The sequence below is a fragment of the Hippocampus bargibanti genome, linkage group LG02 (assembly GCF_051943395.1).
Source record: "Hippocampus bargibanti isolate YZ-2025 linkage group LG02, ASM5194339v1, whole genome shotgun sequence".
Classification (NCBI taxonomy): Eukaryota; Metazoa; Chordata; class Actinopteri; order Syngnathiformes; family Syngnathidae; genus Hippocampus; species Hippocampus bargibanti.
Window position 1 is genome coordinate 36858036 of NC_142735.1, and position 14653 is coordinate 36872688.

The 14653-nt window shown below is 40.5% G+C and overlaps 1 protein-coding gene across 1 annotated transcript; it reads right to left on the reverse strand.

Annotated features, from left to right (window-relative positions):
- Positions 1-698: 698 nt before the first annotated feature.
- adad1 (adenosine deaminase domain containing 1 (testis-specific)) lies at positions 699-9589 on the reverse strand. The gene is made up of 12 exons (XM_089018822.1): positions 9475-9589; positions 8291-8388; positions 8102-8218; positions 7825-7995; positions 7376-7444; positions 7149-7274; positions 6341-6638; positions 6192-6267; positions 5107-5263; positions 3435-3669; positions 2091-2223; positions 699-900 (listed from the first exon to the last, which is right to left on the reverse strand). Exons 2-12 carry the CDS (start codon positions 8370-8372, stop codon positions 787-789), a joined length of 1578 nt encoding a protein of 525 aa, XP_088874948.1. The 5' UTR covers positions 8373-8388; positions 9475-9589; the 3' UTR covers positions 699-786.
- Positions 9590-14653: the final 5064 nt, after the last annotated feature.

A 14653-nucleotide genomic window follows, 5' to 3' on the forward strand; every position in this document is an offset into this window, starting at 1 on the left:
CTGGAGTTATCTGGGCTTGAAATGAGGGCGGCTGTCCAAAATAAAACGCAATCGATACATACTGGTCGATATAGCGCTTGAACAACAGCTGAAGCCGGAACAAAGCGCTAACATGGAAAATAATGGAAATGCTGCCCCCTTGTGGAAAAGAACAAACATTGCCACAGGCCATGGCCAGCGCTTTATCGGCACCCAAGCATGAAGACAAAAACCGAAACACATTTGGGAATGGCGCTTTACGTCCTATTTTCAATTCCCGAAGAAATTAGTGAATGGCAGTCAATGAGTTAATCATAGGGCATCTTCTTTTCCCTTCAAGTTAATCATATTTGACAATAAAGATGACCTTGACCTTGAAAAAAAACCTACAGTTGTTTATCTGTATTTTGAATTGGTGTATTTTTTTATTCTCAATTTTTGGAATACCAGAAAACAATCTGAAATGCGAACAGTTCAGCTTGGATGATAAATTTTACAGTTGACGGACGCCATCTTTGCTCATATTTGAAGAATTGAAAGTAAAATGAAACAATACGGGCTATATCCATGACATCCGCAAAAACACAAATTCAACCCCCCCCCCCCCCACCCCCCATACTTTGAACAATTTTTGATCTTACAACCTAAAGAAGCAACTTTTGCAATTTGACAAACTCGAAGCAATTGGCACTAATGTATTCCTGTCGCTATTTTTCCGTCCTAACTTCAAGATATTTGACCATAGAAAGACCTCAACTACAAAAAAGAAATAAAAATACACAACTTGTCATTCTTATTCTTGAACTTCTAGATGTTAAAGTTGTCACTGACCACGGGCTTGACTGGCCAGGAACCGAAGCCTTGCTGCATCAGGTACGTCCTCAGCAAATTCTTTGCCTCCTGGTACGACTTTGCCATGGCCTTCATAGACAAACAAAGATATGAAGATATGTCACGTGACAACAATTCCGTTGAAAAATTGCTCGATCGAACACAAGTTCAGTGATCCTGGTTCAAATGTTCAAACTAATTTTATTCACGGTGAATTGGGATGGTCTGGGTAAGCCCTCAGTGGTACCGGAGTGGTCCATCGATGAAAAGGTTTCTTCAACCGTCGTCTGTACTTTTTTGAAGGAGTTTCGTTGACGTTTCGCTCCTCATCTAAAAAGCTATATCATCTAATTCTACGCCTGGAGCCGGCAACGCGTACTACAATTTTGACCAGCCAGCGTGTCACATACTTGCACAGCAATCTACTGCGTGACGACACTCAATACAGGAGTTATACAGTGCAGATACCGTCTCCTGTTGTACTGTATACTGCTTTTTTCCTTCGCCGTCCGCCTGAGTCCGAGCGTGCGTGTCGTGCGACCTCTTCTGGCCGTTAGCAGGAAGAGCCATTTTTCAACATAAAATGATAAAAACGACACTAAAAGGTAAGTATAACATTTGTAAATTAACTGTACAGTAACCCGCTTTGTATACATTACAGGTACAGTTATACAGTAATAAAAATCGATAATATGAAATATAAAATGATAAAAATGACACTAAAAAGGTAAGAATAACATTTAGAAATGAACTGGACAGTAAACTGTTTTGCATACATTACACGTACAGTTATACAGTCATAAAAATTGATAATACGAAATATAAAATGATATAAATGACACTAAAAGTGATCAAATTTATAAAAGAACTGTAAACAATAATAGTATTCAATCAAAAACATTGGTTAAAAACAACAGATTGACATCGTATCCTGTCGTGTAAACGTCACGTCGGCCATTTTGAATGGATTTCGACTTGCGACCGTTTTGTCGAAACCCGGTCATAACTCGGATGTAACCTGTGTGTGTGTGTGTGTATATATATATAATTACAGCAAAATTTTTAGTTAGCTGACAAAGTTTTTGGGATGAGGAGCAAAACGTCCAACACCTTGAAAGAAGTACAGATGACGGTTGAAGAAACCTTGTCATCGATTGGGATGGTTTCCTGCTCACCGCACAGAAAATAGATGGAGGGCATAGATGTAGCATTTCAAAGAAATGATCCCAAAAATGATAGAAAGAGTGCACGCCGACAATCCTATGGATGTTTCAATTGACCTTGGCTTCACTGTAGGAAGATGTGTCCAGCAAATCCTGCCGATTGGCTTCTTTGGCCACCGACGTGAAGCGGTGCAGCATCGCCGCCTTGCACAGACGGCTCGCCAGAGCAGATCCACTCTTGAACGGAGAGCTATTCAAAATACAACAACGGCATTAATGGACGGTGTATAAGGCGCACCGCACCCCCAATGAATGGTAGATGTTCAAACTTTTTCCATATTCTGTATAAGGCGCAGCGGAACAATAAACCTTCAATGAATGAAAAAGGTTTTCCAAATAGAAAATATAAATAGAGTTTTCCAAACATAAGGCGCACCACACCGTATGGCACGAGGGAAGAGGCTGGGAAGAAAATCAAGACTTTTGGGTGCGGCTTATAGACCGGAAAATACCCTAATATGCTCCATTTCTGACGACTTGCACTTCAAAGTCCACAAAATGGCATTTCATTCATATTTTGGAAGAATAAAAACATTTGAAAAAAATATACGTGTTCTTTTGATTTAACATTGCAATCATATGGTTTTGTTGTTTCATGCTTGGGTGCCGATAAAGCGGTGGCCATGGCCTCTTGCGACGTTCTTTTTCTTTTCCCCAAGGGGGCAGCATTTCCTTTTTTTTCCATGTTAGTGCTTTTTTTCCAGCTTCAGCTGTTGTTAAAGTGCTAGCTGTCGGCTATCTGGCTATCTATTACCTATTTATTAGCTATCCATTAGCTAGATAGCTGTTAGCTGTCTAGCTGGATGGCTAACTGTCGGCTATCTGGCTATATATTAGCTATCCATTAGCTGTCTAGCTATCTATGATCCTCTCCTCTTTCATCTAGAACTGCTTCATGTCACAAAGAGGGTACAGAAAGTGCTGAAGAATGAATGACTGTCTTTGCATTGTCATATTATTTGTTTTTGTTGTTTTTTTTAACTTTATGTTACTTCCGGGTTGAGTGAATGCCGGCGCGTGTGGCTGCCGCTGCTCGCCCGCAGACAAAAATATCCTGTGACTGAAAAGTGTCCTTGAGAGTTTTGGAAGGCGCTTATAAATCAAATGTATTATGCTGATTATTGTTATATAAACCAATTAGTATGTATTGCATTGTATTTTGGACAGCTGCCCTCATTTCAATGGCATATAACTGGACACTAAGATCATTTAGGAATTAACTCTTTGTTCTGATGACAGAAGAGCGTCTAAGGTTTCTAACGCTGTATTGAATGTTGTAAAAGTCAATGTTGCGTTGGGTCCTGCAATTTGAGTGACAATGGCAAAAACCCTGGCACACACATTTGTGCACACGGTCTGGCAGTGAATGAGTGAACAAAAACAAAATGATATCCTGCTTACTCGACTGTGGTCATGCCAGTCAGGCTGTCCACCAACTCGATGGCGCAATCGCCTTCGCTCCAGTTGAAAGAACAGCTTTCAAGGCCACCGTCAGCGCCGCCGCTGGCCACAGACGGGACGGTGCTGATGCGAGCCCTCATCTTGCAGTACAGCATTGGCAGCTGCGCAGTGATGCCTTCCGTGCGGCGGTTCACCGTCGTCTCCAGGCCGCGGATGTCCCCAGCAGCCGAGTCACCTGCAAGGGAAAGGGTGAAACGTTATGATGATAAGCAATAATCCAATCAAGGGTGCGGAAAAGCCGACTGGACCCTCCGCACCCTGCCCACCACCTTTTATAGCGACTCCCCTTAGACAGGTCAGGAACTACTGATCCCCGCGCACCAAATCCAGCAGACATCTTCTTCTCCCGTCGCCATTAACTCTCGAAACAGGAACCCAAATAGAACTTTATAGGGCCTCTTTGCAATTTTTTATAATAAAATAATAATTGTATAATAATAATAATAATAATAATACATTTCATTTCAAAACGCTCAAGGTCACTTTACAGTCACAGATTACGTTTTTCTGTGGGTGCGCAGCGGCTGCCACACACGCCAGCGTTCTCTCAACCCGAAATAACACAAAAAGATAGAAAGCTAGCCAGCTAGGTAATAAATAGCTATTAGCTAGCGAATAGATAGCTAATAGCTAGTGAATAGATAGCTAATAGCTAGCAAATACCTAGAGAACAGATGGCTAATAGCTAGTGAATAGATAGATAATAGCTAGCTAGCTATATAGCTAATAGATACAGTCGCTAGCTAAATAGCTAGATAGCCAGCTAGATAACAAGCTAGCAAGCTAATAGATTTTCAAGACATCTTGAAAATCTGTCATCTTGGCCAATAAAGATGATTTTGATTCTGATTCTAATACAGGTAACATCCGAGTTACGACCGGGTTTCGTTCCGACAAAATGGCCGTAAGTCAAGCGGTCGTAAGTTGAAATCCGATCAAAATGGCTGACGTGACGTTTACATGACAGGATACTACACGATGTCAATCAGTTGTTTTTAAGCAATGTTTTGGATTGAATACTATTATATAACAGCCTGTTTAGAGTTCATTTAGAAATGTGATTACTTTTTAGTGTCATTTTAATCATTTTATATTTAGTATTATCAATTTTTATTACTGTATTACTGTACCTGTAAGTGTATGTTTACTGTACAGTTCATTTATGTTATAATTACCTTTTAGTGTCGTTTTTATCATGTTATATTTCATATTATAGATTTTTATGACTATATAACTGTACCTGTAATGTATACAAACTGTTTAGTGTACAGTTCATTTCTAAATGTTATACTTAGCCTGCTCTCCCTGCTAACGGCCAGAAGAGGTCGCCCGCCCGACACACACGTGCAGACTCAGGCGGACGCCGAAGGAAAAAAGCAGTGTACAGTACTACAGGAGATGTTGCCGTGACAGTATCTGCACTGTATAACTACTGTATTGAGTGTAGTCACGCAGTAGATTGCTGTGCGAGTGTGTGACATGCTGGCTGGCCAAAATGGTAGTACGCGTTGCCCGCTGCTTGCGCGTTATGGTGCCAAATACGGGTGGTCGTAACTGGCGCTGGTCGTAACTCGGATATAAGTAGAAACAATCAAATGAAGCGTCCACTTGCCTACGAGGATGCTCTGGACGTAGACCGGTTCGATAAAGTGGCTCAGCAAGGCTCCCTGGTAGCCCAAAACTTGCCACTGGGTGATCTTGTCCATGGGCGACACGCTGACCATTTTATTGCTGGAGTGTTTGAGGGCGCTGGAGAAAACCGACAACACCTGAAAAAAGGAACTTTGTCAGTATAGGAACGCCTCGTGGTTGTGTGAATCTTTCAATTTACGAAATACAGTGGCACCTTGGCTTACGAACTTCATTGGTTCCCAGACAGTGTGTCAGGCGAAAAGTGTGTACGCCAAAAATTAATTTCCCATAGGAAACCATTCATATGAGAATAATCCCTTCCCAGGTCCCCATAAAACATCATTTTCTACTTTTCTAAGCCTTAAAACTACACAAATGATACCTTATTTTATGTATAATAAGTGTGCTATGGTATTACAATTAAAGAAATAACCTGCACTGTGTAATAAAGTGGTTTTATTGACCTTTGTGATGGTGGTTGATGGCTTGATGGAATGGAGTGGCCGCTTTCATCAGCATGAAACACTCGATGAGGAACGTAGCCTTCGTCTTTCACCATCTTGACGAATGATCCCTCGGAGGTGCTTTCTCTGCCATCATTTTACCTTGTTCCTCATCAATTGTGTTCTGTTTAGCTGGGTTGATAGCTTTTTGCATCAATTGTACAAATGGCTTGCGCGGGTTATTTGTGAAGCCCAATTGATGGGATATTTTAACCTTGCAGTCTACACTCTGCCTTTGAACTATCAAAGTTGAAACCAGTCCAAATTTCACTGTTTTCTATCCATTTTCTCACTCTGTCGTCTGCCTGTCTCTTTAATGTTTAAACCCCCCCCCCCCCCCACTGCTGCGTTCTTGACCAATCACGTGGCTTTAACCGAAGATTGGGGGCTGGAAATTGATTGAATTGGAAATTGATAATATATTCAGTCGGCTGAATATAGTTTGCATGCCAAGGTAAGATTTTCATCAATTTAACGTTCGTAAACCGAAACGTTCGTAAGCCAAGGGGTTCATAAACCGAGGTATCACTATAATCATTTCCACAGAGGAACAGAAGAACACCTTGTCCTCCATGGACACGTGTAGGCCCATCTCATTGCTCATCTGCCACGTCGCTATGGAGTGAGGGTTCAAAGACCTGCAAATCAATCAAAGTATCGCCCCCGTCATCATTTTAATTCCTCAAGTGCCATTATTCAGCGACTTCTGACATTTTAGAGGGCATCTGAGCGGCTCCTGAAGGAACTTGGTTGATGTAGAGGTGGAACGCCATGCCGGTCTTGAGGCTGAGGAGGTGGTTGTCGTCTTCGTTGCGCTGAAAGACGGACTTGGCGACAAGGTGCGGCGATCGGCTGAAGAACATCAGCAGGTGACGGTAGAGGAATCTCATCAAGGATCTCCTTGCGGTGACCACCGCGTGAGAATCGTGCACGAGGCGTCCATTGCTTGATATGGTGCCAGCGACGCTGTGGTTGCCAGTGCCCATGGCGACCACCTCGTAGCCGCTAGCTACACACAGAAAATTAAAAACGATTTTTAAAAAGTCCATTAAAATATCATTGATCTATTTGGATGCAAGAGTATTCGATCTGCCGCGGCTTGGAATTGAAGCAGATTTACAGCGCGTGGGACAGGAGATGTGATACGCAATCTCTTTTCGTTAATGGATGCGACAGCTTCGTGTTTGGTTTCAACATTTAGCTTGTAGCAGACGTGCGCATTCCACCATGACGCCCCTGATCCACTGGTGAAAAGGAGGCTTTCATCCTTTCCTCTTTCATCTAGAACTGCTTGATACAACAAAGAGCCGGATAGCTAGATAGCTATAAAGCTAGCATGCACACGATGTAATGAAAAGCATTCAACTACAGGTAACATCCGACTTACGACCGGCTCAAACCCTTCCCACCAAAACAACACCTCGGGACCTTGTCAAGCGGCGTTAGCATAGCGACTTCATGTCACATATCCGCTTCATAGTTTTTGTTGTAAACACCAAGAGCCACAGAATGCACTCACAAGTCTGAATGACAAACGCCGCAACGGTCGCGGCGCAGGCAGAGCACTGCGGTTGGCTGCTCATCAACTTGCTGAGTTGAACCTTGATGGCATTTGGGATCTGGAGGTTAGTGGAACTCTTTCTCTCTGGCCAGAAACATGAAATAGTCAAAATATTAGGAAATGAATGCAAGAGTCAGTGCAAGAGGAAAAAACAAGGGAAGTGGCACATAAAATGGATCAAGTACCACAATTGGGTATGAGGTCTTGGATCTCTGATTGGGAAGACTGGAAAACTGGTAGAAATGGCGGCAAGTCTGAAGAGAAAAAAAAAAAGACATAGACAGGGCTGTGTTTCCCGTATCATATCTCTTTCGCATCAATGCAACCATACAGTGGTGTGATTGCAAACATTAATAAATAGATCGATAGATAAATAAATAAACCAACAAATAAATAAATGAAATACATGTGAAGAGTCAATGGTTTAGTGAGCTCCAGTTGTGCACTGTGATAATGTAAAGGTCTTGTTTGACTTTTGCACTATTTCCACAACAATTTTGCATTCACCTCAAATGATGCGATTTTTGGAGTCGGGGTGTTCTATTTTATCGGTTTCTTTTGTATTTAACTCTTTCCAGAGGCGCCCTATTGACTGTCCCCCCCACATATTTTTTTCTGGACTGTCAGGGCTGACCTGACACTTTCGGGAGGTCAGCCTTCTCTCTCTCCAATTTCGGCAGCAGTTCTTGAAGAGCCAATTCGGCCGCTTTCAGACGAGCGGTCTTCTTTGTTTTACCCATGCCAGTCTTGTACTTGACACCATCCGCCAGCACGCAAAAGGCAAAATAAAATCCAGTGACGTTGGCTGACGAGACAGAATGGATATCAAAGCTTGATTCACAGGTAACACATGTTGGTTGGGCTTTCGATCAATAAAGAAAGAAATGAATAGATCATGTAGTGTATTGTACCGGTAGTCACCGTCTCCTTGATTTCGAGGTGGAACTGCAACGTCTGGGCCAGTTGATGCAGCAAAGACACAGCGTGGGTCTGACCGCTTCGGTACCTGTCAATAAGCTCTTTTGTCCCTTCGATGGGTAACACAAAGTTTTTGAAAATGACTTCTTTCAAGATACACCAAGACATTTTGTGCCACTCACCAGGATATGCTTTGCTCGATTTGGCCTTGTGGAAGAAGGCGGCTCCTTGTGGATGGCCAGATGGCGGTCCAGCAGCAAACATTCTGAGTTTAGTCCTCCTAAAAATAGACAACAATAAGACCAAAAACCAAAGAACCGCATTTGTTTCACACGTGACAATTACAGGCGATGTTTGTGAGTTGATTTAACGGCTATTTGCTACCCATTGCATGTTTTTATGCATTGGTAACAGTTAACGCACGTTACATGAGGTTATTTTTATGTTGGGCTGTAGTACTTTTGTATCACAAAAAACAAACGTTTGTATCGCTAGCCGGGGATTAAAACTACTGTGATACTTTTGTGTCGCAGAGTAGTTTTAATCCCAGGCTACCTCGTTGATTAGCAAACACCGTTAGCATGACGTAACCGTCGAGACAATTCCATCCCATACATGTTAAATTTCAGAAATCATAAATCGGCAGATTTTCGCGCTCGTGACTCTTTGGTGCGTGTTAAAATAATGCGAGCGTTACAAAAATGTAAATTAGAAGTCAATAAAACCCAAAAATGACTTCATTGTTTCATACATTCAAGTCGTATAAAATGTATTTAGTTTTGTTTACCTTTTCTTTTGTTTCACCTTACAAATGAACTGTCTGTCTTGTGTCAATAGTTGCTTTATAAAGTGAGTATCGTGGTCAAACTCGGCAATCTCCTGACCAAATCGTGAGACTGACTTAACATGTGTTATTGATTAGCAAACACCGTTAGCATGACGTAGGCGTTGTGGCAATTCAATCCCATACATGTTAAGTTTCATAAATCATAAATCGGCAGATTTTCGTACTTGCGACTCTTTGGTGCGTGTTAAAATACAAAAGTGTAAATTAGAAATGCTTTCATTTTTTATTTATACATTCAATTAGTATAAAAGGTATTGTTTTTTTTTTTTTACATTTTCTTTTGTTTCACCTTACATGAACTGTCTGTATTATGTTGCTTTATAAAGTGAGTATTGTGGTCAAAATCGGCAATCTCCCGACCAAATCGTGAGACGTGAGACATGTATGTCGTTGATTAGCAAACACCTTTCGCATGACGTAGCCGGCGAGGCAATTCAATCGCCCAAAATCGCACAATAACAAGCTTTTCATCGCGTTAACTTGACGCAACATTCTTGCACTCCATTTTTGTCCGTTTACCTGAGTCGAAAACAACTTTTAAATGTGCGTTATTTCTCAGACGGATCCGTTCCTGTCCAGGAGTTAAAGGGTGGTAGTTTGCAAGCCAACTCGAAGACGACGACGCAGATTGTTGCGTCGGGGGAGGGCAACAATCAAGTGGTGAAGGTAAGAAAAATGAGTCCAAAAATGTCAGCTGAGCACTCACAATCTGCGGTCACCATCGGTGTTTTTGAACAAACGTCAAAAGAAAAAAATAGGGAAAGAAACCAAAAATCATGAAGGAACATAAAGGAGAGGAGTAACAGCACCTTATATAAGGATGTGACAAAATTTGTCAATAATAATTCACACACACGTTTTCTAATACCGAGCTTTAAAATGATGTATAGATTATTGTTCTATGACAAATAATAAGGAAATAATGTTTTTTTTTCTTCGAAATATGAGGGGATTTTCTGCCTGTTACACAGTTAAAAAATCAAAAGCTGTGACGGAGTTCTTTATTACACTTTAAACTATCATAACTGTCTTAATTTTTGGCAGATCTTAACGATTAAGGTACCATTGGGAAGCTTTTAAAAAAGAGCAGAAAACACAAGAAAAGATTCAAAATGAGCAAATATCAATGATCGAATGCAGGTAGATTTTCCTCAGAAATCCAAAATGGCTGTCACTGAATATGTACTCCGAAAGAAAATTGCGAGCTCTAGAAATATATGTGCTAATGCTTCGTTTTACTTGAAACTTGGCAGTTATGTATAAAGATATATATTCTACCACTTTTATGAGTTATAAAAATACACCTTACTTTAAAAAAAAGAGCGTCAACTTCAATCCATTTTTTCCCGTTTCTCGTTGTCGTAGTGGTAAAATTTCAAGACGGAGGGAAACGTGTGTAATACGTCATCATAAGCTACATAGCTTGGAAAATCCCACCAAAAAACAGGACGTACTTTACAAAAATGCAATGATATGCGACTGCGAGTACAGAGTGCGCTCGCTTCAGGTGTCAGGTTGGGGGGAGAAGAGGACTACTCCCTGCGGCTACACTGATTACTTCTATTGTCCTGACAGATTACTTCTGCTGTTGTTCTGCCTGAGTATGGGGTCTATGACTGAACTGATTGCCCTATTTGCTCCGGTATCACTTGATCAACCTATGTTGCCTAAGAAGTCTGTTTTGTTTTGGAACGATCCAAATTGAACCTCACCCCACCATGGCGATTTGCTGTTTTATGAAAATAGCTTCTTTTACTCCCCTTTCAAAACCTCTATTTTCTTTCGCTAACTGAGACTCCAACTCCCTACCTCAGACCTGTTGACTCACTAGTGACGCTATTGGCCAGGTTTCATGATCTCAATGGCATTATTTTCTGAGAAACGAGCAAGTTAGCTGTGGTTTAGGATGGCATCGTCAACAAACTACTTTCACTATTACTTGGATGGTGAATATCAAGGGTAAAACCAGGCACGGTAGCCACAGTGAGTCATGAAGATCAAGGTCAGTCTGGTTTTGTGAGCGACCAGCGTTCACCCTTGAAAAGGGAACATGAAAATGGGATTTTCCCATCTACGACGTCGGATCAATTACAGACAATGTTGGGGTGTTGACGGCAAACCATTTGCATTCAGGAAACTGGTCTCAGTTTCATTTTTATTGTACAGTATTTTGTTTTCTTACATTTTACAAGTCTGAATTGAAACCTAACCTAACCTCATTTAAAAAAAATGATTATTAGCTATCTATTAGCCGGCTAGCTATGTGGCTATTTAGCTGGCTGGCTGGAATGATAGCTAGCGTTCCATCTATTTGAGTTACTTGCCGGTTGAGTGAACGCTGGCGCGTGTGGCTGCCGCTACTCACCACAGAAAAACTTATCCTGTGACTGTAAAGTGACCTTGAGAGTTTTGAAAGGCGCTTGGAAATTAAATGTATTATTATTATTATTATTATTATTATTATTATTATTATTATTATTATTATTATTATTATTATTATTATTCCAGATATGAGCCAGAAAGGAAATATTGTCCCCGTTCAACCTGCAATTGGTTCCGAAGTCCATTTGAACAGTAGAGGGCAGTGTCGTAGTCGAGATGAACGCCAATCTCTTCGATTGTGACCATCGCATCATAATCGAAGGTCATTTTCAATGGCAACTTTTTATGCCGTTTCATATACATCTCTAAATATGATTTCTGTGTTTAAGGCATTGTTGGAATCGTACAGTTTTCAGCTCGCCAATCCAACATATTGCATACTTGTCAACCTGCGAGACAATGTGACTTGACGAACGGCTCCATTTTTCGTTACTTACTGAGAAGAAAAACATACGCGTGTGTCATATTTCATTTCGCAATCTTATAAAAACAATTTTACACATAAACATGAATACTTTGAACAAGTGACAGCATCTTTCAAGCAATCATCAAGTATGTTCTTTGGCGTCGAGCATTGTGCCTTTTTTTTGCTGTGGACAAATTATGAAAAAACTAATTTGAATTTGTGTTCTTACAATGTATAATGTGTATTAAAAATATTACTGATATTACGGAGAAATAAAACACGGTAAAATGTTTAATTGAACTGATTTCAAAATGACATTTTATTTGACCGGAACTTTTGTTCTCGGAACTTTTGTTTCTTCCCGAGACTTTTCGCACGGACTTGTTTCCCGGTGTTCGACTTTGCTCTTTATGTGAAGCGATATTTGTTATCATTAATATTACTGCCAATATTTAATGAGGAAAACGGAATCTAAAATATCTCAATTATATTTAACTTTTTTTTTCCGTTTCCCGTACAAACTTTCTTGCCGTATGCCGTACACATCTAAAGATGTGCAAAAATTGTAAAAATACGGCCGGTTGACAGATATTAAGGATGTGATAAAATGTTTCAATAATAATTCATCACACATTTTCTAATACAATGTTAAAGTGCATTTAAATAGCTTTCAAATGATGTATAGATTATTGTTCTATGACAAATAATAAGGAAATAATGGACGTTTTAATTTTTAAAATATGAGGGCATTTTCCGCCTATAATGAAAGAAGAAAGTTAAAACAATGAAAATCTGTGACTGAATTCTTTATTACAGTTTAAACTATCATAACTTTCTTAAATTTTTTGGGCAGATCTTAACGAGTAAGGTGCCATTGGAAAGCTTTTTAAATTCTAAACAAGAACAGAAAAGATTGAAAATATAAATGAGCAAATATCAACAATCAAATGCAGGCAGATTTTCCTCAGAAATCCAAAATGGCTGTCACTGAACACTAGGAAAGAAAATTGCTCTGGAAATATACATGCCGATGATTCTTTTTGCTTGAAACATGGCAGTTATGGAGAAAACATAGATATTCTACCACTTCTAAGAGTTATAACAATACAACTTACTCACCTTTATAAACTGTAGTGTTAGCAAAAAGAGCGTCAACTTCAATTATTTTTTTCCCCCGTTTCTCAAGAACCAGCATGGAGGGAAACGTGTCATACGTCATCATAAGATGCATAGCTTGGAAAATCGCACCAAAAACAAAAATGCAATGATATACAAGTGCGAGTACATAGTGCGCTGGCTTCACTGGACAGATACAATTGCGGTGAAATATAGCTCACTTTAGCTAGCGTACCTAATTTATCATGTCATCAAGTGTGACATACTCATAATGTGCTTTGATAAATGCCCCTAATGCAGGGTTTTCCTCATTTAACGTTGATGGCACATTGTTTGTATTATTTAATTCCGTGTCATAAAATTGAGTCCCATTGATAAAAAAACACAACACACACAAACTAGCTGCTTGTGCTGCAAGTTGCATTCAGCCTGAGCTGTGCGCTAACGTCTCGGCAGCCTGAGATTGAATCTTCCCCATTCATTAAACTAAGTGGATGAGGCTCTCTAATAGGGGCTCCCTTCCCCTCAATAATTGCCATTGATTGGCGTAAATTAGACCCAAGTTGCCAGACGAGTGATTCTCCACCACGATAATGTCATTCCCAACTCAAACTAATAGGATTTTAACTCTGGCTTTGGCCTTAATGTCCTTCTGCCGAAGCTGCCCGTGGCCCTCCCTTGGCCCTCCCTTGGCCCTGCCTTGGCCCTGCCTTGGCCCCCAGCTACACCGGGTGGGTTCTCTGGATCAGATCTGGTCCAAGACCAAGTTGGACGGGACTCCTGTGTGGATTCTGTGGGGCCTTTGCAACTTGCTCCAAATAGCCGTTATTAGCCATTTGTGCTACAAAAGTGCCTTGCAAATACGCTCAAAAATCTTATATGAATGCTGCATTTCAAAATAAAAGCATTTTATTATTTGGGATTATGTCATAACAACAATGATAAAGGCACACAACAATAAAACCATAAAGAAAATGATAAATAAATACAATCAAATGAAAGTTGAACAAATGTAACAATGAAATCATTGACATTTATGGCAACAATGCAAGCAAGTTGTTTGCTCCAAAGCAATTTGAGCAGTTATTTTTATCTTTTACTCATTGATTGCCAGACCATGTTTAAAAATGCGTCCACTCCCATGCCAGGGTTTTTGTCATCGTCACTCCAATTCCAGGACCCGCACAATATCGAGTTTTAGGACTACATAAACAATTGAATGCAGCATTAGAAACCCGAGGCGCTCTTCTTTCATCAGAAACAAAAGAGATAATTCATAAGTTATTTGGATCTGTAGTTATATGAACTCGAAATGAGGGCGGCTGTCCAATATACAATGCAATACATCCATATTGCTTTATATCGCGCATTAACAACAGCTGAAGCTAAAACAAAGCGCCAACATGGAAAGAATGGAAATGCTGTTCCCTTGTGGAAAGGAAAAAAACATTGCTAGAGGTCTGACTAGCACTTTCTGGGCACCCAAGCATAAAAAAACAACAAAACCCCAACAAATTTGGGAATGGCGCTCGACGTCATACTTTGAATTGCCGAATAAATTTGCGAATGGCAGTGAAGGAGTTGATGAAGAGCTAAAAGCAACGGGAAGCAAAATGCTGTCGCCATCCCAAAAAAATGCTGTCGCCATCCCCCAAAAATGCTGTGGCCATCCCAAAATCCCCGGCGATCCGTCAACGCACCTTCCATAAAACAAGATGTCCGCCGACGTTCTTTTGTCATTGAGTTGATAAGCTGCGGCAAGGACGAAAGGCCCGAGGCCTAATGAATCTGCAC

Excerpts from the sequence above, each read along its gene's own strand:
- adad1 (XM_089018822.1), bottom strand. The coding sequence starts at position 8,372 with ATGTTTGCTGCTGGACCGCCATCTGGCCATCCACAAGGAGCCGCCTTC. Across the intron at positions 5,264-6,191 it reads ACGTGTCCATGGAGGACAAG|GTGTTGTCGGTTTTCTCCAG; the intron begins GTGTTCTTCTGT and ends TCCTTTTTTCAG. Across the intron at positions 901-2,090 it reads CTTCCTACAGTGAAGCCAAG|GCCATGGCAAAGTCGTACCA; the intron begins GTCAATTGAAAC and ends TTGTCTATGAAG.